Source organism: Pteronotus mesoamericanus, unplaced genomic scaffold (assembly GCF_021234165.1).
Source record: "Pteronotus mesoamericanus isolate MK-2021 breed Mesoamerican mustached bat unplaced genomic scaffold, CSHL_Meso_final scaffold_165, whole genome shotgun sequence".
Lineage (NCBI taxonomy): Eukaryota > Metazoa > Chordata > Mammalia > Chiroptera > Mormoopidae > Pteronotus > Pteronotus mesoamericanus.
The window spans coordinates 98149-121712 of NW_026555307.1; the positions used below are offsets into that span (position 1 = coordinate 98149).

Consider the following 23564-nt stretch of genomic DNA (forward strand, 5'->3'; position numbering starts at 1 on the left):
AGAGGACTCAGGGACCATGCTATTACCGAGGCATGCCTCACTATCAGCGTTTAAGGAAAAAAGTTTTATCTTTTAAACTTGTTCTCTAATACATACTGTTAAGCTTTTTCAGTTTCTTATTCATGCTCCCTAGTTATATTTCCACAAGAAGACAAATAAATATTGGTGCTTGAGGGAAAATAATTTTTTAAAAAATTCAGTCATTCCTCTGGCCAGGTGGCTCAGTTGGTTGGAGCATCGTCGTATACAACAAAAACTTTTGGGTTCAATCCCTGGTCAGGGTGCATATGGGAGGCAACCTATTAATGTTTCCCACATTGATATTTCCCCCACTTGCTCTTTGGAATCAATGAAGACATCCTCAGGGGAGGATTAAAAATATTTAATCATTAAGTAATGTACATGATGTTGAATGGAATGAAGCTTTAACATTGCCTTTTTTCTTTGGAGATGTGCTTTATTGGCAGGGTTTTGAACACCCTCCCAGAATGGAGCATAAGAATTTACTTCAGTGTTATTCACTAGATGTCATTAACTTCTTAAATATGTTTCTTTACTCTTTCAGAGTTACTGGAGAATGTAACCCTAATACATAAACCGGTATCATTGCAACCCCGTGGGCTGATCAATAAAGGAAACTGGTGCTACATTAATGCTGTATCCTTAGATGCTGTCCCCAAGGCTGGCTCCCTACAGTTTTCTCTTCCTCGGGCACATTTGACTTAGTTCAGCTTTCATGGGCTGTCTACCCTAAATTTTGAATCCAGAATCTTGGTTCCTTGCTTAGTCTGCCTGCCTTGTTTATAAACAGTTATTCCTGACCACCCCTCCTTTCCCCGCTCCCCAAAAAAAGGATTTGTTGGCCTGGTAATGACAGAATCAGGCAAGGTTTAGTCTCAGTAGAGGGGCCCCAAATAATGGGGCAGAGTGACCATTTACAACTGGAAATTTTCTTTTCATTGATTTGATTATCTCGATTGAATCAAGTCCTTGTATGTAAACTGCTGACTGCAGAGTAAGCCCTTATGTGGATATTAAAAGGCAGTCACCCCCATGATGATTTGGTTTATTCCCTTTTGTGTTTACATATCTAAGTTGTTCAGTGTCCTTGGCTTATTTCCTTTTATGTACTCTTGCGCTTGGTGTGCCTTTTGGAAATTCGGCGTGTCTGTTTGATTTCCTTTACACTTCCTTACTGCCAATGTTTAGACACTGCAGGCACTGGTTGCTTGCCCTCCGATGTATCACCTGATGAAGTTCATTCCTCTGTATTCAAAAGTGCAAAGACCTTGTACGTCAACACCCATGATAGACAGCTTGTAAGTAAGGTGCTTACAAATGTTTTGAAGGAGTGGGTTTCCCCCCTCTGAGAATTAGAATTCAAGTAGTTGAGCAAAGTTCTTGATTTCCTGAAAATGTGTCCTTTAATTCTATTTTTTAAAATTTAGTATTTATAATTTTGTATGGAAGTTAACCAGAAATGGAATTGGAGCATTGTTTATCTGTTTTCTTTAGATTCAGTGAATTAAATTTTAGTGTTTACCACTTTATCACTTACAATTTACCAAAAACTTTTATAGCAAAGATCTAGGAACTCACCAGCTATTATATATAGCTGGGTTACCTAAAATTTGCTTTCTTCATTCTAATTAATATTTTACTTAGCCATCAAGGCTTTTTTAGTAAAAGCATGCTTTTTAAAACAATGTACTACCAAACATTTTTTCTCCTATGTTTAGTGTTCGGCTAATGAATGAGTTTACTAATATGCCAGTACCTCCAAAACCCAGACAAGGTGAGTAGAAGGAAGGTTTTCCGATGTCATTACATACTGGGAGTTGGGGGGTCCAGATGAGGGAATTTGATAAATTCAGCCTTATTGGAAAGAAAATGTTTTTTTAAAAAATACAGGTTACTATACCTTATGCTATTTTCAACATTGGGTGGGTATGGGAGGGAGTTTGGACGATTTTGCTTTTTGTCATTTTCAGACTTCCTTTTTGTTATGAAAATCTAAGTCCTCTTTCCATTGCAGCTCTTGGGGATAAAATCGTGAGGGATATCCGGCCTGGAGCTGCCTTCGAACCCACATATATTTATAGACTCCTGACAGTGATCAAGTCAAGCCTCTCTGAGAAGGTCTGGGACTCCTCTATTGTAGCCAGTATAAAGTGTTGCCTTTTACTGCATTTTGTGCCTTAACTGTTGCCTATTCAGTGCTTGCTCTCTGCTTCACGTGCTGTGATCGGTGGGTATGTTCAGTAGATTTCGGCTTGTTATAGACTGTGCTGCTTGGCTGAATTTAAAGAGGATCGTGGTAATCATCATAATCAGAGCCAACTGCCATATCATTTACTGTGCACCAAGTACTGGTGTAAGTTCTTTTATGTATCAACGTAACGCTGTCAGTAAGTATGATTATTCTCTCCTTGTTACACTTGAGAAAAGTGAAGTCCTTGTTCAAGGTCACACAGCTAATACATGGCAGAGCAGGGCTTTGGAGTCAGCTCCTTAACCACTGCACTGTACTGCCGTTCAGGCAGAGCGGGCTGGTTGGGCCTGCAGTCGTGGCAGCATTCGGGGGCATTGCTGTTGTCATCCTCCTCACCTGCTTTAGCAGCTCCTTGGGTCCTTTATCCAAAGGAGACATCAGGGGCTGCAGCTTCCGCAGCTCCCAATGGGAGTGAGAACCTGGGCCTGTGTAGCGAGGTGGCCCTAGGCAACTAGTGCTTGTTCTTCTATTTCACTTGACAAAAAACAACTTTGCAATAACTTTTTTCTTATAAAAATAATACATATTTATTGTAGAAAATTTCAGAGATACAGAAAAGCATAATAAAGGCCCTTACTAATTCTGTCACTCAAATACAAGTGTTTAATCTGCCCTCTTCCCTCCATCCTCTCCCTCCCCAGCCTCAGCTGGCCAAAGGGAAACTCAGCCTCTTTTGGGGGGGAAGCACTTTATATGACAGTGTGTTGACAATTCAAGAGCTTGCATAGTTTGAATATGCAGGTGTTATATTCCTTTCAGGTCTTAGATAGTAATTGCTTAATGTGGTTGCGTTGGACCTTTTCAGGGTCGACAAGAAGATGCTGAGGAATACTTAGGCTTTATTTTAAATGGACTTCATGAGGAAATGCTGAACCTAAAGAAACTTCTATCACCAAATAATGAAAGTAGGTTATGCTGTATTTGCTACAAAAATGTGTGAGAACATTTTCTTAAGAATTATTTTTAAATGCTATGTACTTGTATATTAAGTTGCTTCTCCCTCCACCCCCCAGTCATTTGCCCTTCAAAATCACTTACTCATTAGGATAACTAGTTATTTTTACATTGCCCATTATACACCACCAAGAATGTTATAGTTGGATAAATCTGAATTTATCCAAAACCTCTGCTTTTTCCTTTGATTTTTAATTAAGAAAATGACCAAACTGAAAAAATAGTTTGGCGAATACCCGTACAACTGCTGGATTCTGAGATTGTTACCATGTTGTCATTCTCTCTACATATGCACGAAGTATATGTACGTGTCTTTCCTGAGTGATTCAAAACTAAGCTGCAGATTAGTTTAATTGACCTCTGAGTGCTAACACGTACATCTCTGGAGGATGAGAGAATTCTTCTTCATGACTGGTGTCCTCATCAAATTAAAAAAAGTAACTGTAACTCCACAGTAATATCTACTTTCCTGTTTCCAGTGGTCATTTTCAGGTTTCTCCCGTACCCCAAGGGTGCTTTGTAGAGCTGTCCATGCGAGCAGGGGTTCAGCAGGCACACACGTGTGTGTCCTTGACGTAGAACACACCTTGATTTTGTTTTAAAACTATAAATGACCAGTCTGTGTAGGTTATGCATGTAGGACTTTTTTACTTTGATTTTTTTACTGTTCTTGTTGTAAATAGTAACCTAAGCAGACTGTCTGCTTTTCAGAACTTACTATTTCCAATGGACCCAAAAGCCACTCAATGAACGAGGAGGAGCAGGAAGAACCAGGCGAAGGAAGTGAGGACGAATGGGAGCAAGTGGGTCCCAGAAATAAGACTTCAGTCACTCGCCAGGCGGACTTTGTTCAGACCCCAATCACCGGCATTTTTGGTGGACACATCAGGTTTTTACTTTTCTGGAATAATTTAGTATTTGCCTTTTTCAGGGTTTTGACATTTTGCTAAAGGGGGAAGATACAAGACTTCTAAGAAATTCTGACTAATGGTTTACCGTTACACCTCCGTGCCCTCTCTTTTCTTGAACTTCTAGTCCTCCTCTTGCCAGTCCCCCAGCGCCTTCACATCACCCGCCACGGCCCTTCCGCAGGGGGCGCTGTCCCCCAGGGGCCTGGCTGCCACCGTGAGCGCCTAGTGCACTCCCCTCCGTCAACATTGACATCCCTTAGTTCTGCTGTTCACAGTGAGGTAGGAAGGGAAAGGCAAGTTAATCGAAATACATGTTTTGTTACAAGGAGAAATTCATGTAGCTGATTGGGGGGATTTTAGGCACTGGGACCAAGCTAGTTAGAAAGTTAAGTGAACATGGGAGAGAGAGCTTTCACACAAAGGAGGTCGTGTGACCGAGGCTGGAGTACCTGGCTCCTCCTCTGCCCCAGTTCCCTTGAACCAGCTGCTTTTTGTGCGTTCACCGAGGTTTCTGTACACTAGAGCCTTTGGGTGCTGCTGGGGTGCGGAATTCACTAAGACTCGTGCCCTCTCCGGGGAGGCTTACTCCCCCAGTGCGGAAGGACCGCAGTGCGGCCCAGTTCCTCTCTGAAGGCCTCTCAGCAGAACCTACCAGGGTGGTGGTTTAGTGAGACTCTCAGCCTTTCGTTGTCCCAGGTGCTGGGAATCCACAAGAGTGAACACCCTGTCAAGGCATCAAGGGTTAGTTCAGTCCCTCCTGCTCTGAAACAGTTTAGACTGAGTACCTTTCAACAGGCTAATGAAAACCTCAGGAAACCTGCACTGACTCCCTCACTAGTCAGTGATGCTGTAGGGACTGGATTTAGAAGCCAGTTGTGTCACCATGTGACCTTGAACAAGTCATTTTTGTGCTCTTTGTTGTGAGTTACTCCCAGGGACCCCCTTCTATTCTGGAATCTCTGTGTCAGCACGTGGTCAGCTGTGCTCTGCGAATGCCCAGCCTTGATCGCTGTTGCTGTAGCTTGTTTTTGCCAGGTACGGCTCCTTGGGTGGGCCGTGCTGGGAGAAGGAAGCAGCGAGGGGCGGCCGACTGTGCTCCGCGCTCCCCTTAGACCAGCAGCCCGATGGTCGCGGTCTTGGGCACTCAGGGTCGGGAGAGGGGTGATGAGGGAACAGAGCGAGTGGGTGCAATGAGAGCACCATGTTTTTGCCCAGGTGTAGCGTCAGAATTACAATGCCACCGATGGTCCGAGATTTGTCCGAGAATGACCAGTGGGAAAGGCAGAATCCGCTTTGGGACCTTTCTAACTTGGCCCGAGTGGCTCTGCCATGGTCCCTGGTGGCCTCAGCCTCTGTGGGCTCTCTTTGTTGAAACTGGTTGTCCATATGTCTGTCTGAAAAATGGTAAAGGAAAGATAAAGAGTTGCTTCTTACAATTCAGGAATTCCTTTTCTTTGTACAGCAGCTATCGTTAAGTATGATTTTTTTATTCAGACCAATTAAAAGGCCTTCTTCTAAAAGTCCCCCTCTGCTGGTGGCTTTTCAGTTTCCCCAGAAGAAAACAGAACCTTTCTCCACCTTTTTCCCCTGCGACACTTGTTAAATCAGGCCCCTGAGCCAGGAGGACCACTCCTTGCTTGCTTCCCCGGCCTTCATTAGTGCTCTTCCCGCTGCTCCCCTTCGGAACCAAGGGAGTGGCTGTCACTCTCAGGTCTTCACACTTGGAAGGGGTGTGGGGACCCTTCCTCAGGTGGTGCTGGGGCCACAGCGCATGCAAGTTAAACCTTCAGCAGGAAAGCTGTTAGCTTGCCCTTCATACATCTGCTCTAAAAAGTCTGAATATCTAGCCACACCCATTCTATTCCATTTATAAACTAGGTCACTCAGGCTGCAGAAATGTTGAACTCTTGGAATGTTTCCTTGTTGAGGCTAAGTGAGAGATGGGCCGAACACACAATTCCTACTCAGAAAAACTTAGAAAAAGAAAAATGAAATGAAAAACCAGCTAAGAAAACAAAGTTGAATTGGCAGCCGCCTTCTTGAGGGAGGTAGCCCTGTTTCCTGGAATGTTAACTTGTTTTTTATTATACGCACCCTGCTCCTCTTCTTTGTAAGTCATTTTTATAGGGGAAAATGCCATTAAAAATATTCTGTTTACTTTGAGGTTTCCTCTGTTTTATTAGAGCAGCTACGATACCTTGAGAAAATGAAAAGTGTCAGCATTTTGAGGCCATGGCAAGATAGTCATTATTAACTGGTCCATTAAATGTGGAGTGGAGGTGAAGGAATTTGAAGGTGAAATATGTTTTCTTCAGAGCACTTGGACTGCGGACATTATCAACTGCTTTACTTAGTTGCTAGAAATACTTAGGAGGTGGCATTCAGCAAAATTATTTTTAAATTCAGTATATTTTTGGCTTTTCTATTTTCCTTGGTCTTCTGAAAGTGATATTGGATAATCTTATTTTCAGTGTTTATTCCTCTTCTCCTTTTGGATAATCTTAAGAGAAAGTGGGAAGGAGTGGTCTCTTAAATTTTTTGTTTTTGTTTTCAATTCTTAGGTCTGTGGTTTACCAGCAGAGTTCAAAAGAATCTGCCACTTTGCAGCCATTTTTCACGTTGCAGTTGGATATCCAGTCTGACAAGATACGTACAGTTCAGGATGCATTGGAAAGCTTGGTGGCAAGAGAATCTGTCCAAGGTTATACCACAAAAACCAAACAAGAGGTATATTCATGGTTGATCTCGAACCTTTCTACTGAGGCACTTTAGTGTGGTAGAAAGAACACAGAATTAGGAATGAAAACAAGAGGATTTGAGTTCTGCCTCTTAAATCAGTTGCTGAAATTTTTGGGACTGAAAGTTTCCACATTTTTTGATGAAATAGTTGAAATAGATGACCCTAACAGTCTCCTTTAGCTCTGAATTGTCTTGCAGATTATTTATCCCAGGCTACATTTAATTTTATGGCAATCTAATCTAATCATGATATCACAAATTGAGTACTACCCATATAGGAGTCTGTGTAGCGTATTTACATTCCAGATATCATAGATCACAATTACATGAGATTAGTTATGACATACGAGAGATTCAGAACACATCTGTTTTTGCATTTGATTGTAGATCTTCAAGGAAATATTGGAAGTAATTGTTCTGGTGCTTGTTGCTCTTTTATTTGCTCTGAAAAAGAGTAAAGTCCCTCTTCAAGAGTCAAGAAGCAGATTATAGCTTAGTGTGGTGTACTTGTCGGCTTAGTCAGGAGAGAGGGATAAGATTCTGCTCTTCGAGAGCTTATTAGTTCCTAGCTGTCCAGGTGTGCCAGTTTCTGCCTGTTTCCGACTGCAGTTGAGAATGTTTTCTCCATTATATGTCCTAAATTGTGGCAGTGAATTCATAAACACGTGTTGTGGGGGTGAGTGCTGGGGCAGTGCTTTTTTGAATAGTTCACAGTATTCCTGTGAAGCTTGATTTAAGTAATACAAGGGGGACCCAGAAAAACCTGGAATTATCTTCTAGAGGGCGGGCCCCTTGTAGGACAGGCTTCTCCCGCCAGGTGAGCATTCTGGGATCCCATCTGTATCAGTGTAGCAGTTGGCATTGATGTGAGAGGCTGCTTTTGGCTTCAGTGAATTTTTTTTGAAGACTCTTTGAACGCATTTGCTGTTTCATAATACGTGGGTGATTGACGAGCATGCCTGCCCACGCCACACTGAGTGTTCAGCAGTTTTTGGCCAAAAGCAGCACATCCCCCGTGCCCCACCCTCTGTATGCACCCAGTCTTGCCCTGAGCAACTTAATTTTTTTGTTTAACGGGATGAAAAAAGTCCTCAACGTTTTGCCAGTGTGGAAGAGGTGAAACAAAAAAATGACAGAGACACTAAGAGGCATCAGAATTGACAAGTTCAACAACTGTTTTGTCTGGTAGAAAAAGCCTTGATAAGTGTATTGCATCAAATGGAGAGTACTTTGAAGGTGACTGAAGTTTAAACATATAGGGATAAATGCACAATTTTTAATAAATAAATTCTGGTATTTTGGGGGTCCCCCCTTGTAGTTCGTAGTGGCTGCAAGGTGAAGAAACGTCCCAGTGTTGAAAACCTGTCAGCTCCTTGCATGGCTGAGGTGGGCGTACCCTTGCCTTGCAACTGGTGCCCGGAGTGAAGGACAGTAGTAGGTATTCCTCTGGGGTCTTCAGTTCATCTGGGGGTCTCCCGCTTTGGATTGGTCAGGTCAGCCTGTTGGGGGATTTGCAGAAATTATGCCCAATCTTCCACCATCTCTTTTGATTGCTTCTCATGGGTGGTTTTGTTTAGAATATAAAAGTGGTGGGTGCAGTGACAGAAATTTGGCAGCGGGCTTCGTGAGTAAGCTAAGAAGACTCTGATGTGGAACTTAAAGGAAGAGACAGACAGTGGATACCTCTTTCAGGGAGGCTGGTTTATGTGGCAGGGTTGTGAACGTGGCTGTGGGAACTGCGCACTTGGCTTGTTCGGTGGCAGCCGTGACTCCAGCGGCAGACTCGCTGTCCTGGCCGCCGTGCCTCTCCCCGCTCTCGTCTCTGAGCCAGCTGTGCGGGTGTGCCTACTCGTCCTGCCGCCGCGGCTTTCCCTGGGCCCCCGAGAAAGCCCTTCATGAAGCATCTGCTACCCTCTCTCTTGCTTCTGCTGCCCTTAAACTGGGAGTTTGGGGAGGGAGTGGAGTGGGAGATGAGAGTCGAAATAGAGGTAGTTGTTGGCCTGTTGACAGAGAGCGTTAAGAGGATTTATTCTAGACAGCAGGTTTAGAGGAGGTAGTCAAGAAAGAAGTGGCCTTTTGGTGGAGCCTTGGACATGAAAAAGAATGATGCTAACTGTTCTAGCTCCGTGACCGTGGTGATGTGTGGTTATCAGATAAGAATGAGAGCTCTCAGCAAAGCAGATGTGTGAGGAAGCAGCATTGGGGACAGGTTGGGATATCTGTAAAGAGCAAGTGATGCATTTTCTGGAGTGTGTGTGTGTGTGGTTTTTTAAAAATTTATTTTAAAAATCACCTAAATTGATTTTATTACATTTTTAGGACAAATGTCTTTTTCTCCTGTGGGAACACGAGATGATGGTCTATGGGAAAATATGATTATGCAGAATACTTGCTATATAGAAAAGGTCTGCTTTTGTTGAGTGATAAGAAAGTGTGCCTCGATTTGTTTGGAAACCCAAAACACATGTAAGAATTTCAGATTAGCCACCTAGAGAACTGCTTGAAGTTTAAGGTCAGAATCATAGGTCACTACACTGGGAAGCACCCCAGAGATACATTAGCCCAGTTCTTTCCATTCACAGGTGAGGAAGCCAGAGTCATCGCCCCGGTTGTAACTGTTGAGCTGTAGTCACGCTTTTCCTTCACTTGCAGATTCTTGTTAGATACAGAGACCCTAGAATACAAACACACGATGGGCATACGGAGAGGTATGGGGGGTTTTCACACCGGGGATCTTAATCGAGGGGGTCAGGCAGGCCTGGCCTATAAACTTGATGAACCCAGGAAGTGATGACCGCTGAGGTTGCTTGCCGTCATCTGGCCCTTACGCTGACCTTCAGCCATGGACACACAAGGTCCTCCGAAAGCTTTCCCAGCTTTTTCTCTTTCCTGCTGTATTTAGATTGTTACCTTATCAAGTATTTCTACCCAAACTATTCTCCATGTAGATACAGGAAGCATCAAGGAGTCTGTAAGTTCAGAGAACATTACGGGAATTAAGTATTGTTTGTGAAGTTGTATTTTAATAAAAAGCATTTATTAGACTTAGGAAAGGGCATATCAAATTAATGGTTAGAATAAGTAGTTTTAGGGCTATTTAAAGCACCTAATTCAAGAAACACGTTGTCCTCAGTTTTATCAATACTGTAACAGGTATTAAAAAACAAGCTAATAAAGGCATAACACAGGCACTACTAAGCTCTTTTACAGTTATGCCAATTTGTCATCAGTGCCACAGAGCAAAGGTTCTTAACATGCATTCAGAGACGGGCTCAGGGACCTGAGGGACCCTCTGCAGTTGTGTCTACAGGACTATAGGCCATTTTCGGAGGAGAACGTCAGTCGCTTCCTAAGGCCTCCCAAAGGTCTCCCGAGCCCGGCGCAGGTGAGGGGCTCTGCCGCCTCCTGTGAGGAGGTGGCTCTGCTGCCCGGAGGGAGGCGCCAGTGTGTCCTGTGTGCTTCTGTCCCAGGTGGAGATCAGTCGAAGAGTGACTCTGGAAAAACTCCCTCCTGTCCTCGTGCTGCACCTGAAACGATTTGTTTACGAGAAGACTGGTGGATGTCAGAAGCTTATCAAGAATATTGAGTATCCTGTGGACTTGGAAATTAGTAAAGGTAATAAGTACGTGAGACAAAAGTCTTTAGGGTGACAATACACCTGGAAACCAATGAGCTTGACACATTAGCATCTCTGTAGAATGTCAGGATGAATTTTTTCATGATTTCTTTGTTGTAAATTTCTTGACCTTTAATAGACCTTTTATATTAAAATTCTCATTATGATGGCTTTTTAAAAATAAGGGCAAACATAAATAAACCATAAAATTTTCCTAGATTAGAAAAGATTGGTTTTCTCCATTAAAATGAGTGTAATTTTTCTATAGACAATGTATAGATTTCATTTATAGATTAATGGCACAACATAATTTTTCTTACACTACGTATTAACAGCTGTGTGGACCAGTCTGGTTAAATGGACTTTTAGTGAGTTGAGAATGTGTCCCGTAGGCCACTGGGGGTTCGCCTGCCCTGGTTGCAGTAACATACGTGTTAGATTTGTGGCACCTGCCAGCCACAGGCCTCCATCAGGTAGACTGGGCTCAGCAGCATCGGCACACGCTGGCAGAGCACCAAGTACACGTCTGGCTAAAAGTACAGCTTGAAGGAAGCTTCCCTTGAAAGCTGCCAAATTGTGAAAAAATGTGTGTTACTGAAGCTTGAAACAAGTTAGGTAGTTTTCAAAATACCAGCGTGTCTAGAAACAGGAAACAGGACATGGGACAGCATCTCTGGGTCTTGTAGAGCACCTGTGTCCCTGTCGTCTTCCTCTTCCTTCCTCCCCTCGGCACGGTGCCCATACCCCTTGCCTTTTGGGCCAGGTGACTCAGAACTGGCGCGGGCTGCCTTATGCTCACAGCTTCTCCTCCACCGCAGGGATGTTCCACTTCCTTCTGCGCAGGATTCCGACTCTGGCTCTTCAGCCCTGTCCTCAGGAGTTACCACCTTCAGTTGATGGGTGGGGCTCCTGTGCCGGCGTGCGGTCCTTCCCTCTCACGCACCGAGCCGCTTCCTTCCCGGGCAGCATGTTTTTCTGATCCCGTCTCAGGACCAGAACAGGAAAGAAACTCCAGCTGAGAATCATGTGTTGGGTCATCTGCCCCATTTGCATGGCTTCCAGAAAACAGCTTGCAAACAGTCGGACTGGCATCCTTTGACCCACTCTTGCTTCTTCCCTCATCCCCAAATGAACCATCTAGGTGGACTGACTCGTGTGGTTCTACACTGATTTTGTTTGCATAGCTCTTCCTGTTACATGCACTTTGTGTCTGTGTCACAACTTCGTTTCACTCTCTTCATTATATCTATTTTTATATCAGCTGCTACCTCGAATGCTTTCTAGGAAGAGAAATGACAAGGGTGGGGAGTAGGGGAGGAGCCAGAGATCTGCAGATGAACTGTCCTGGCATCTGAGCGGCCTCTGCCAAGGGGAGCTGTGTGCGTTCAGGACCAGCTGGTAGACAGTGCCTCTGTGGAGAAGTCATTTCTCTGCTGCGTAAGAGAAGTTTTGTGGTCTGACTCGTGTGTAAAACATTTTCATTTATAGGTTTTCCAGGACTGTGTTGCTTTTTGTTTTGTTTTTGCCTTTAGGTGGGCGACTTTTTCCCCTCGTTCTTTTTTGGAACATCTGCTTTTAAAGGATTTCTAGCATGAGCTTAATAGGTTCTCAGTGTATTGCTCATGTTTCTTTAATGGATTGGTTGCTAGTTATGTCTGTTACTACGTTACACAGCTAATTCCCTCGTGGGTCATTTTTTATGCAGATAAAGGGATGGAGTATTGCTCTGTTCCTTGATCCACCAGGTGATTTCCCTGAATGGAGACTGTTGTTACCCCTTTGCCTCTGTGATTCTGAGCCTTTCTGTTAGTGCTTTTATAGATTGGAGCTGTTGATATTTTGTTTTTCAGAACTGCTTTCTCCAGGAGTTAAAAATAAGAATTTCAAATGTCACAGAACCTATAGACTATTTGCAGGTAAGTAAATTTGTATACTGTTTCCCTACTAAAGCAATAATAAAAAAGTTCTACCCAGGCACAATTTTGCCATAATACCACTTAACACACTGCGTACCGCTCACGGGTTTTCTCATGTTTCTCGCGCCATCTGTTAAGGACCGTTCACGAGTTTTCTCGTTTTTCATGCTCCATCTGTTATGGACTTTAGATGTCAACACACTGTCTTGTCCACATCGAATGAAGCGATCTCATTGATGGAAACCGTGCAGGTCAATCTACAAAAAACTATATAATTGCACGAACCCATAAAGCATTGCAGTTACATTGTATTTTGGTCATTCGACCCTGGTGTATGTCTTAGAGATTTCTGTGCGGTACGCAGTGTATTATTAACATAGACAATAGATTTCACTATTGGTATCACTGTGGACTTTTCAAGTCAGGAAATCATTTGAAAATGTGTGTTTTAGCTGAAATTTGGTGCTTGGAATTTGACAGAATATCCTCTCAGCTGTAAGATGAGCCCAGCATAAGACTGTGTTTGACACAACCATCTCTGTCTCTGAGACAGAGAAGCAGGTTTAGGTTGCCAGGCTGGCAACGTGAGGGCCTGATCTTTTCCTGCTGCAGCTTTGGTACCTGCAGTACATGGTGCCAGGGGTGGCCGTGACATGGAGCCACCCAGGTAGGCTAGGAGTCCCATGCTGGCGCTCCATCATGTCATCTCCCGTATGGCACTGCCAGCAGGTGTGCGTGGGAAGGTGGCTGGAGCTCGCACGCCCCTCAGGCAGTCACAGGAACCCCCTCTGAGGGGTGGAGGGACACTGGCACAGCCCTGTCCCAGAACCACAGGCCCTAAATCCCCTTGTCTCCTGGCCTGGAGCTCCCTGTGGTGCCAGCTTGTCTTCTAGGCCTTTCTTCTAGACTTTCTCTTTTATGTAGCTTGAGTCTCTTATGCCTTGGAGGCTTTACATCTCCTTTGATAGTTGTTTGCAACAATTGTGTGTTTTTCTGGCTGTTTTTATTAGAGTTTTCTAGCTTCTCTATTCCCTTTGTGTTGTGTTTGGTGATCCTGGTTGTAATTTAAAATGACACTACTTGACTCCCCCACGTATATTAACCTTTCTGTTAGACACCTTTTATGTAACTCTTTTATTCATTACAGCTGTCCTGAAAGGTAAGTGGTGGTGTCCCCATTTTATAAAAGAATAAGCTGAAACTGTTACCCGAAAGGCTCACTCACCATTGTGACCTGCTGAGCAGGGCTTTAAACTCCTATGCCTTCTGCCCGCCCCCAGGGTGGTAGGACGTTGGGTTGGTCCTGGGTCGGTGGTGAGGTCCTGTGCCATGGCAGCAGGTGATTGGCCCAGGTGGCTCTTTCTCCCCACCAGGCCCTTTTCCTTTTGACTTTCCCTTCTCCCCCAAGGCAGCCGATCATGGCCCCTGCCCAGCCTGCTGGGACCAGGACAAGGTGGCAGTGGGCACCTTGCTCTCGTGGGTGTCTCCATGTTTCCCTTGCCCTGCCTTACGACAGAGGCCCTGAGGCCTCAGGCTCTGCACCTACCTCTGCAACCAGAGGAGTCTCCAGGGTCCCGTCCGGCTCGCTGGGGTTTGGCACCAAGGTCCCAGTGGGTGAGGAAGCATTTCTTGGCCGTCTGTCTGCAAGCTCTCTCCGTTGCGGCCCCACAGGGGAAGGCTGACGGTCAAGGCCAAGGTTTAGGAATTCCTTGTCTCCGGGTCACGGGGCCTGGGGAGAGTGCATGCGCCCCCCGCCCCCCGTGGCCCAGCATAGCCACCCGCGTCCTCTCACCTACACCCCTGAATCCTCGTCTTGAATCTTCTAACCTCAGAAATAAGGTCACTGAATTAGTTAGAATTTTCTGTAACATGTAAGTAAACAGGTACTTTGTAAAATGGTTCTGACTGTGGAACCAAAGAACGAGTTAGTAAAATTCACGAGCTTTTTAAAAGAAACACTCTCCTCAATTTTGTTCCTGTCAGGTGGCCTGCCATCTGTCTGTGATGCATGGCCTTGTTAGTTACCATATTAGTTAACTGCTTAGGAAACCTGAATACGTGTAGCATGCTCTTCTCTTCTGAATTTTTAGAGTGGAAGCGTCTAATAGAAAATACAAATGAGTTAAACCCAGAGGTCCTTTTAAGTCCTACTGACTTGGTCACTTAAAAAGCTCTTACCCAGATCAGTTAGTTCTTGGAGGTGAAAATCCAAGACAAGCACCCCAAACTGGATTTGGAGGGACGGTCATCCTTCCTCTGCGGCAGCCTCGATTGCTGCGACCTGCATGTGGTTAGGCTGTGACCTTGTATTGGTTTCCCACTGGATTGTCCTACAGTCTTGCTGTCCTGTGCGACCAGCCGTATGTCTCGTGTGGCTGGCTGGGGCGCGGGCTCTTCCACAGCCGCTCACTCGGGCAGCCCCGCCGGCAGCCCCTGCGCCTCCCCTGGGGCGGGTGCCGTGAGTCCTCGTAGAGGGCAATTCACAGGAAACCTCGAGTTCTCATATTTTCATGTAATGTAACATGTTCCTAAATCACAAACAATAAATTCGATGAAAATTCATTTTATTGTAATATTCTTCACTAATCATTCTCTAGTGTGTGTTTAGGTCTTTTCATTCTTTCACGGTCATAAAATCTTTGTCTAACATTCACATACTCCCTTTAGAACAGCCTTGAAGCGGCCTTGGCTAGACCCAGGCTACGCGCCCGTGTCGGGGTCTGGGCGCATTTTCAGGTGCTGATTAGATTGTACGCTGTTCGGTCTGCGGAGTCCGTTTATGTTCTGGTTTCCAGTGTTCTCTCAGGTATTAAACATCAGATGGCTGACGAGCCTTGCCTAAAGGGCTGACAGATGGAACACCCCTATTTAATAGGCATTTGTTTTATTGTTCATGACACACTGAACATTTAAAATATGTTATTACGATGTATACATGTAATTTTTTATTGTAAATGGTTTAAAGTTTTGTGTTTGCATAAATTGCTTTGTGTACTTCCATTTCTCTCTCCCACCTATTTTGGTGCGGTGTTTCACAAGAAAAGACAGCATTTTGGAGGTAGTCAGAAGGGTGCCCGGAAGCGGCTGGTGTGCACTGCTTGTCTCACCGGGCCCCCGCCGGGCCCTCTCTTCCAGTGGTCTACCATCACGGCAGCAGCGCGACGGGTGGCCATTACACTACAGACGTCTTCCAGATCGGTCTGAACGGCTGGCTGCGCATCGACGACCAGACGGTCAAGGTGGTTAACCAGTACCAGGTGGTGAAGCCCGCTGCAGACCGCACAGCCTACCTCCTCTACTACCGCCGAGTGGACCTGCTGTAGCCGCCCGTGCGCTGTGCGCCCACGCCCGCTTGTAGGACACCCACTCTCACTGACTTCCTTCCTCTCTCTAGTGGCTCTTCAGAGAGAAACTCTTTCTCCCTTTTGCGAATATGGGCTAAAATGAAAAGGAGATGCCTTGTGGTTTGTGTGCAACATAGTTTATGTTGACTTCTAACCTCCAAATCAAAATCATTTGGTTGAAACAGACTGTTGCTTGATTTAAGAAAATACACAAAAACCCATATTTCTGAAATAATGCTGATTCCTGAGTAAGAAGGGGAACTTGCATTTGATTCCCAGTCTGATTGCTTAGAATAAATTCTGCACCAGCAACACTTGTAAATTTGTGAAAATGAATTTTATCTTTCCTTAAAAAAATAAATTTTTTAATCCATTACTCTTTCCTCCCCCACCCTTTAGTTTTTGATAAATGATAAAAATGAGCCAGTTATCAGAGAAGAAACAGTTCTTCAAAAGAAAAATAAACACAAAAAATAAGTTGCTGGTTCCTAAAAATACATTTTAATAATTGTATGATGAGAAATGGCTTATGTACACATTACAGATCAAATATCTGGAGTTGTTAGTCACATAGATGGGTGATTATAACTTTATTGCCATTAAAAGATTTCAAATTGCGTTCATGCTTCTGTGTACACATAATGAAATATGGGCAAAATAATGAAAATTGACCTTTCCTTAAGTCTGCTCTGTTTACTTCTGCCTGCTCTTCTATAATGCTGCGTCTCTAATTGTACACAGTTTAGTGATACCTAGGATATAAAGTTGTCGCCCATCAATAAAAATCACAAAGTTGGTTTAACATTGTCCTTGGTGTTTCTTTGCCTGAGAGCGCCTTTTCCAGGAACTGGAATTCAGGCGCTTCCATCAGCCTGACGTGTTTGTGAAAGCTGAACCAAGATTCATGGTAGGCTTGATTAATATTTCCAAAGTTACAACTGTAGTGATTTGGGTAAATGGGTTTATTTGAGCCTTTGAACAGCAGAAAAGAGGAGGTCGAGTCTCCCTTCATTGTCCCGCTCTCTCTAGCACCTTTAACCGTGTGGCACTGGGGCATCTCAGCAGCACCGCACGCCACCTCGGGTTGTGGGAAGGAAGCCTTCCTAGACAAAAGAGGTGGAGGGGAGAGACACTGGCACGCTCGGGTCAGGCCACCCCGGTGGCTCTTGTGTCACTGGTGTCTCATGCAAACAAGTCATAGAAATGTCCTTGGATCCCCAGAGAAGCACTTGTACGTGGTCCGAGTCTGCCTCCCGGACTCCTCCTCTTAACCACTGGGTGTTCCCAGTCACAGCCCGTGCCTGCCCCTGCCCCTCTGCCCCCGCGTTCAGAGCTGCTTTTAAATATGAGTCCTATCACTGGCTGCGGAGCCGCCTCCTTCCGTCATAACCCTGCTGTGATTCACTTGCCTGACTTACCAGCCATATGACAATTAGCTTCTCATTAGGATTATCTGCAGTTCGTACGGAAGACGTGGCGTTTGGAACACAAATGAACTTTGGAGGAAGCAGCCCACACCAACAGTGACCCAACTGAAGATGGAATCAAACCCTGTTCCAAAGCACTTCACTGAGGTCAGGGTTGCCATACTGTGAGCGCGCCGGGTCCCTTCTGTTGGGAATGGCGTCTCTGTCCCGAGGATGCCCTCAGCCTCCAGAGCTGGTGCTGATCACTCTCACTCAGCAGGATAAGGTGGCTCTTTATTATTTTAAGTTATTAAAGTGTCTCCTGTGAGTCTGTCAAGTGCCCTCTCAACAACAAGGCGCTTGGTTCCAGATGGAATGCCTTCCACGGGGATTGAGCAAGAGGCCAAAGGACACTGCTGTTGGTGCACCAACACAAGGCTTCTAAATCTTAAAACACATCCAGTGTGTTTAGGTGAAAAGTGTTTTCCTCAGGGATCTTTCAGGGGTCTCTACATTATCTTTAAATTGTCACGGCCAAAATACATTGGAAATGACTGAGATATTGAGAAACTTCCTTTGAAAGAGCTCTTAAGTCCCAAACATCATAGAGATTCAATCCAATGGGACGTTCCGGTGTCTTGGTCAATATGTACCTGTAGTAATACTGATCCACCCTTGAGTTGCTGTCACCGGTGGTACGCCTGGACTTTTTAATTCCATCATGCGGTAGCCAGCAGAGGGCTCCACTATTACTCTGCATGTGAGTATGCCAGGTTTGAAAGGTGAAAGCTAGCTTCGTTTGAAAGAGTGCCTGCATAACCCCATACCACCTAACGACTCCAGTTGTATTTATGGCAGATGTAGCTTCCCCATTTTGCTGGATCAGCGCACCCTGATCAGCAGACAGAAGAGCCTGATTGAGGAAGGGACAGACTATATAGCAAGAAGATGCCAGCCTGGGATTAAGAATTACCTGCATTTGGTCCCTGGAGTGAATAACTGGCCCATGGATAGAGAATCAGATCATTCTAGTAAATCCAGCATTTTCTAGGGTCCCAAGTGAATTGGCTTATCTAGGTTATCTGTTCTTGAGATTTTGAACTCACTGTTTAGTATTCTGTGCTGCAGTGTTTAGGGTTTTGTTTGTTTAGGGTTTTGTTTGTTTTTTTGTAAGTTCCATAGACTATTTCTCTGGCTTTCAGTCATTTACACAATAGAACTTTGCCCATTAACAACTTGGTGTTGGTGATACAAATTTAGTGATTTTTCTTCATTAGCATTTGATGTATCTTTATAGATGACTCTTAAACTAATGTGAATGCTGAGTTATTGTCAGAAGTATGTTACAAGGAGATTTTTCTTTAATGTGTCAATTATTTCAAGACTTGGAAGTTCTCTTACAGGGAAGAATGTAATGAGTACAGTATCTTGTTTGCCCGATAGCCAAGAAAGTGCATGAGCCACTATGGATTCTGTTCAGAATTAAAAATGGTGGTCATTTCATTGTCCTATCTGAATAGCCATAGCATTGTGCTTTCATTTCTCAGTGTAGTCACATCACCCTGATCTAATCGGGTGTCCAGCCCGCAGGCAGCTCAGGATGACTGTGAATGCAGCCCAACACAAAATCGCAAATTTACTTAAAACATCATGAGATTTTTTGTGATTAGGTGTTGCAATGTATTTAATGTGTGGCCCAAGACAAATCTCATTCCAGTGTGGCCCAGGGACACCAAAAGGTTAGACACCTCTGAATGTGTGTTGGACATGAGCAGGAACTTTATAATCAGAAAATGCAATTTCATAGGCTCTCATAGGCTACTTGTGCTTGACCAGGCCAACTGGTTAGAAAACTTGAGATTGCTGTCAAAATCGGTTGCTTTGAATGAACCAAATAAACCAGTGAGTTTGATGTTGCACCGCTGTCAGCTAACGTGCATGAATCAGTGGTCATCAGTTAGGCCTGTAGGACTCCCTTAGCCTGATGACGTGTCTTAGTCCATCAAGGGAAGACAGAAGACCCAAGGCTTTTCCAGCATTTCTCTAACCCAACAAAACGATCTAGTTGACTTTCCCAGGGAGGGCAGGGTATCCATTACACCAATTTCCTGAGGGTCGTGGACTTAGAAAACATTAGACAAAATCTGAGTGTTTTAAAAATAGTTCCTATCTGGCAAGGCCACACATTAACAGGCAACTCCACATGCAACGCTGTTTTTCCTTTAAATTCAATCACAGCAAATTGTCAAGCAGGCATGCTTTTTTTCTCAGCAAATTTTCTCTTGCTTCCTGGGATTTTTTTTTTAAAGATTTTATGTATTTATTTTTAGAGAAAGGGGAGGAGAAAGAGAAGGAGAAAAACTCACCGTGCGGTTGACTCTCATGCTCCCCCAACCTGGGACCTGGCTCACAACCCAGGCATGTGCCCTGACTGCGAATCGAACCGGCGACCCTTGGGTTTGCAGGACAGCGCTCCACCCACAGCAAGGGTGGAATTTTTTTTTTTTAAGTGTCGTTATTCATCTGGTTTGCCCATTCCCGTGTTATTTCTACCTTTTGGAGAAGATTTTATTTGCTTGAAAAATGAAATTCACTCCATAGCCAGGCTTCACCTTGTGGTGATGTTTGTTCTTTTACGGAATGAACAAATGCTTGGTCCCCTTTTCTGATCTTTCTCCTTCCTCACCCCCTGCTCCCACCAGAAAGGGTATATTGTTTTGGTTAACAAGTATGGATTTCTTTAATAGAATTTAAATTGTAAATTTATTCCTCAGCTGTACTTGCACTTCGGTTCACACGTTTGGTTGTGTCTCCTGCTGTGCGCTGATCATAATTAGGGGTAATTTGCTAGGTGCGGACTGGCTCCGCATTTTATCAGGTGGTCTTGATGGGAAGTCAGCTTTTAAATCACTGTTTGCATTAAAGGAATGACCCAACCATGGCGATGGCACGTGGGAAGTATTTTTTTTTTTGACTCGGGTTTCACATGGATGCAAGTCTAAGGAGGCTTCCTTTTTTTTTTTTTTTTTGCAAACTCTGTTTTGAAATAGATTCCCACTTAAGTACTTGCTTTTAGTCTTACTATTTATTGGGAAAGTATTGTTTGTTTTCCAATATTCCCAACAAGAAATATTAAGCTAGCTTTGTTTAGTCTACTGCATCAAACCGATAAAATAAACGTGTTTATGCATTTGAAGAGTTCCTGGATAGACTTTCTGTGCATTTGGGAACTGGATACACCTCAACTCTACTTTCTGTTTGTTGTTGTTGTTTCTCTTAACATCTCTCTTCCTCCGGAGTGTGTGTTGTTCTGTTTCATGTTGTCGGCCGTCTGCATGGCTTTCAAAGTGCGGGTGGCCCTGGGATTAAGGGTTTGGGTCTGGTGAACCTGACCTTGGGTGTCCCACCTGCTCTTCAAAGAAAGCAAACCTCTTCACATGTTTTATTTTGGGATTCTCTATTTGATTTAAGAAAAAAATCATTGCTTTAAAAAAAAAGATTGAAAATCTCTTGTGTAAGAAGATATGGATTTATTTCCTGATCTGAGAATTGGCTCTTTATCCTCATTCATTCCCTGTTTTCACCAGTGGGGCTGGCTCTGGACTCTTGGAGCTGTTGATATGTGTGGCTCTTTTATCGGGCAACCCCTTGTTACTGCTGCTTAAGCAGCCTCTGTGGCAGCGCTGGACCCACTCTCCTGCCTGCTTTGTCACGGAGCGGCGCGCTCCCTGCGCCTCTGCTTCCCGGCGATGACCCACCCTCCACATTCGAGGGCAGCAAGGGGGTCCTCCTAGTGGGTAATGCAGGCACATGAGGTTTATTCTGTGTTTGAAAAAAGGTGTTGATTAACTTTGCAGTGAGTGACATTGCCTTTCTAGGAAGACATCCCGTGTCCTGTGGCTTCGGGTGCTCCCTGCCACCGTGGGGGCCCTGCCTCCCGCTGAGAGAAGCACAGACTCCAGTGGCGCCCTCCACGGGGGCTTGTGACCTGGAGCATGTCTATGGGTGCTGGGACCAGCGACTCACAGCAGCGTCCTCAGCGGCCACTCTTAGGGTGCTCCTGCTTGCCACCTCCCTCCCCTCCCCGGGACAGAGGGACATAGTTCTTGCTGTGGCTTAGCACTCGGCATGTATTCTTTTTAAGGTGTTCACAGTGGCTAAGACATAGGGCTTCCTACAGACCAGTTCTAGAGGCTTTTGGCCCTGGACAGCCCTTGAGTACCTTCTCCATACAGCATGCTGCTGGGGAGTTGGCGCCAGCTTTGGTCTGCTCGGAGGCTGGATGCTGCTGTGCGCAGGCGCTCACCCTGCATCCCCGCGGCCTGCCTTCTTGCCGCATTCAGTTACTGGTGCTGGGGAGTAAACTGGAATGGCAGACAGAGGCTGACGGTATTAACAGAGAGCCAGACAGGGAGAATCTGGATGAACTCTCAATGCTTGTAGCACTAAAACAAAAACAACGGAATGGTGAAATGATTAAAAACGGCGTGCAGAAGCCACAGCAGCCGGTGTTCCAAACTCTCCCTGCAGTCATCAGCCACGTGACCTTGGAGAGGTGGCCCAGCGTCCGTGAAATGGCTGGAGGTGGCATTGCCACACTGGATTCAGGACAGGATTAGGCAAGATAACAGGTGTGATCTGTTAGTGCAATGTTGAGGCTCAGTGAGCCCTGGAAACGGGCAGACCCTGCTGTCATCATGGCAGCTGGGGCCTCTTTCCGGGCAACGCGCCTTTTGAATTTCCATCTTTTACCTGCCTTGATCTTTGACCTTGCTTGTCTATCTCCTCATTTGAATCCCTGCCATTTTGTTAGTTCTGGATGTCTCTGTTCAATTCAGACAGCTGGGCTTCGTTTCTGGCCTGGTCAGGGCCCATCAGTAGAGAGCTGTCTGGTGCTGGCCGGACTTCCGCTAAAACGTGGGTGGGTCCGGGCCGTGGGCAACGTCCTCCAGGGCGGCCCCAGGCGCGATCCTGAGTAGCTTGATGGAAAAGTTCACTGCTCCCCCTGTCTTCTTGGTTCAGCACGCAGCCAAGGGCTGTGCGCACACGCCTTGTATTTTCTGTTACTGCTCTTCCTTACAGCTCTAATGGAACTTTTATTAAAAACTAAAATTCACCAGTGCACAGGACAAACCAGTCAAACACTGGTCCAACCTAAGATTTGCATCTAACCTAAGATTTGGAGCAGCCTAAGATTTGTTTTCAAAGAAAGAAAAATATAAATATAACAAACAACTTAAAATTATGCTTTAATTCTGTATCGTGACCAGTTAAGGGCACAGAAGGGGCGAGGCTGTGGGATGGTAAAGGAGATGGAGGAGGAGAGGGAGGGACGTGGCTGGGGAGTGCCCTGGTATAGCCTGGTGCTCGGGCAGCAGTAATACAAAGTACAAACCGAGATGGCGTCCATGCACTAGGCTGGCCTTTCTCGCCTCCCGCCGCTGAATGACTTTGTTAACACTAACTCCCTAATCTCTACAGAGTAGTTGCATCTCTTCTGGAAACAAAGTTTACTCTGCAATTCTGAAGGTCTCAGTTACTTAGATATGGTTTGCATTTCAGAAATTCACTGTGGAAATTTGGGGTTGTCCGTCTGGGCTGTGATGCTCACAGGCTGGCTGGTTGCCTTACTTCTCTGGTTAAGTCCCCAGTGCTTGAAGGCTGCACTGTCCACCCACATTTGCGCTGACTTCTGAGTCTTGTTCTCCTGAAACCAAATCTCTTTCAGTGTTTTGGTTGTGTGAGTCCTAATGGCGGCAGTACATAATATGAATCAAAGGGAAAATAAAATTCCCTGGAAAAAAAAATAGCATAAGTGGGCGGAGGGTTCTTTACGGCTTGGCTCACAGCCTCAGAGCTCACTCTTCCTGGAGCCACAGCCACAGCAAGATGTCCTCGCAGGGTCTGGCCAGGGTAGTCACTTCGACGCAGTCCTGGATGGTATTGTCACCGCTCAGAACTTCAGCACGAGCCAGCTCACCTCCTGGCCCGCTGAGCAGGGGACCCACTGGGTCTTTGAACACCCCGCAGTGCTAACACCCCGGAAGGTTTGTGGCTGATTGAGCAAGAAGCAGTGGGCTGGGGCCTGCCCCTTTTCGCGGAAATGATGAGCTCTCTGAGTTGGAGGTATCAGGGCAATAAAACCTGGGGGTGGGCTGGGACTGTAAATTCTAGATGCCGTGTGCTCTCGCTTGCTGCGACGGCAGTGGTTTGGAAAATATTGTGAAAGAATGAAGTGGCTACCATGAGTCTGCACGTTCATATGGTTCACATTTGACTTGGAATACCCCAAAACCAAACCCTTTAATTTCCCTTGAGTAAAAGTGATACATTGACTAAAATGTCTCGTTCTTAAGTGGGAGTCGCGGCAGGGATGATGATATAAAACACTTAGTTGGGAGCCATG

The 23564-nt window shown here is 45.1% G+C and overlaps 1 protein-coding gene across 1 annotated transcript in view; it reads left to right on the forward strand.

The window, feature by feature from the left end:
* The window catches only part of USP10 (ubiquitin specific peptidase 10), a 59603-nt gene extending 43066 nt beyond the window's left edge, over positions 1 to 16537 (forward strand). The window contains exons 5-14 of the mRNA XM_054588912.1: positions 566 to 657; positions 1210 to 1319; positions 1740 to 1795; positions 2036 to 2139; positions 3078 to 3177; positions 3938 to 4115; positions 6699 to 6864; positions 10347 to 10491; positions 12343 to 12408; positions 15544 to 16537. Of these exons, the coding sequence (XP_054444887.1) occupies positions 566 to 657; positions 1210 to 1319; positions 1740 to 1795; positions 2036 to 2139; positions 3078 to 3177; positions 3938 to 4115; positions 6699 to 6864; positions 10347 to 10491; positions 12343 to 12408; positions 15544 to 15731 (1205 nt within the window). The 3' untranslated portion in view covers positions 15732 to 16537. The remainder of the gene's footprint in view (positions 1 to 565; positions 658 to 1209; positions 1320 to 1739; positions 1796 to 2035; positions 2140 to 3077; positions 3178 to 3937; positions 4116 to 6698; positions 6865 to 10346; positions 10492 to 12342; positions 12409 to 15543) is intronic.
* Positions 16538 to 23564: the final 7027 nt, after the last annotated feature.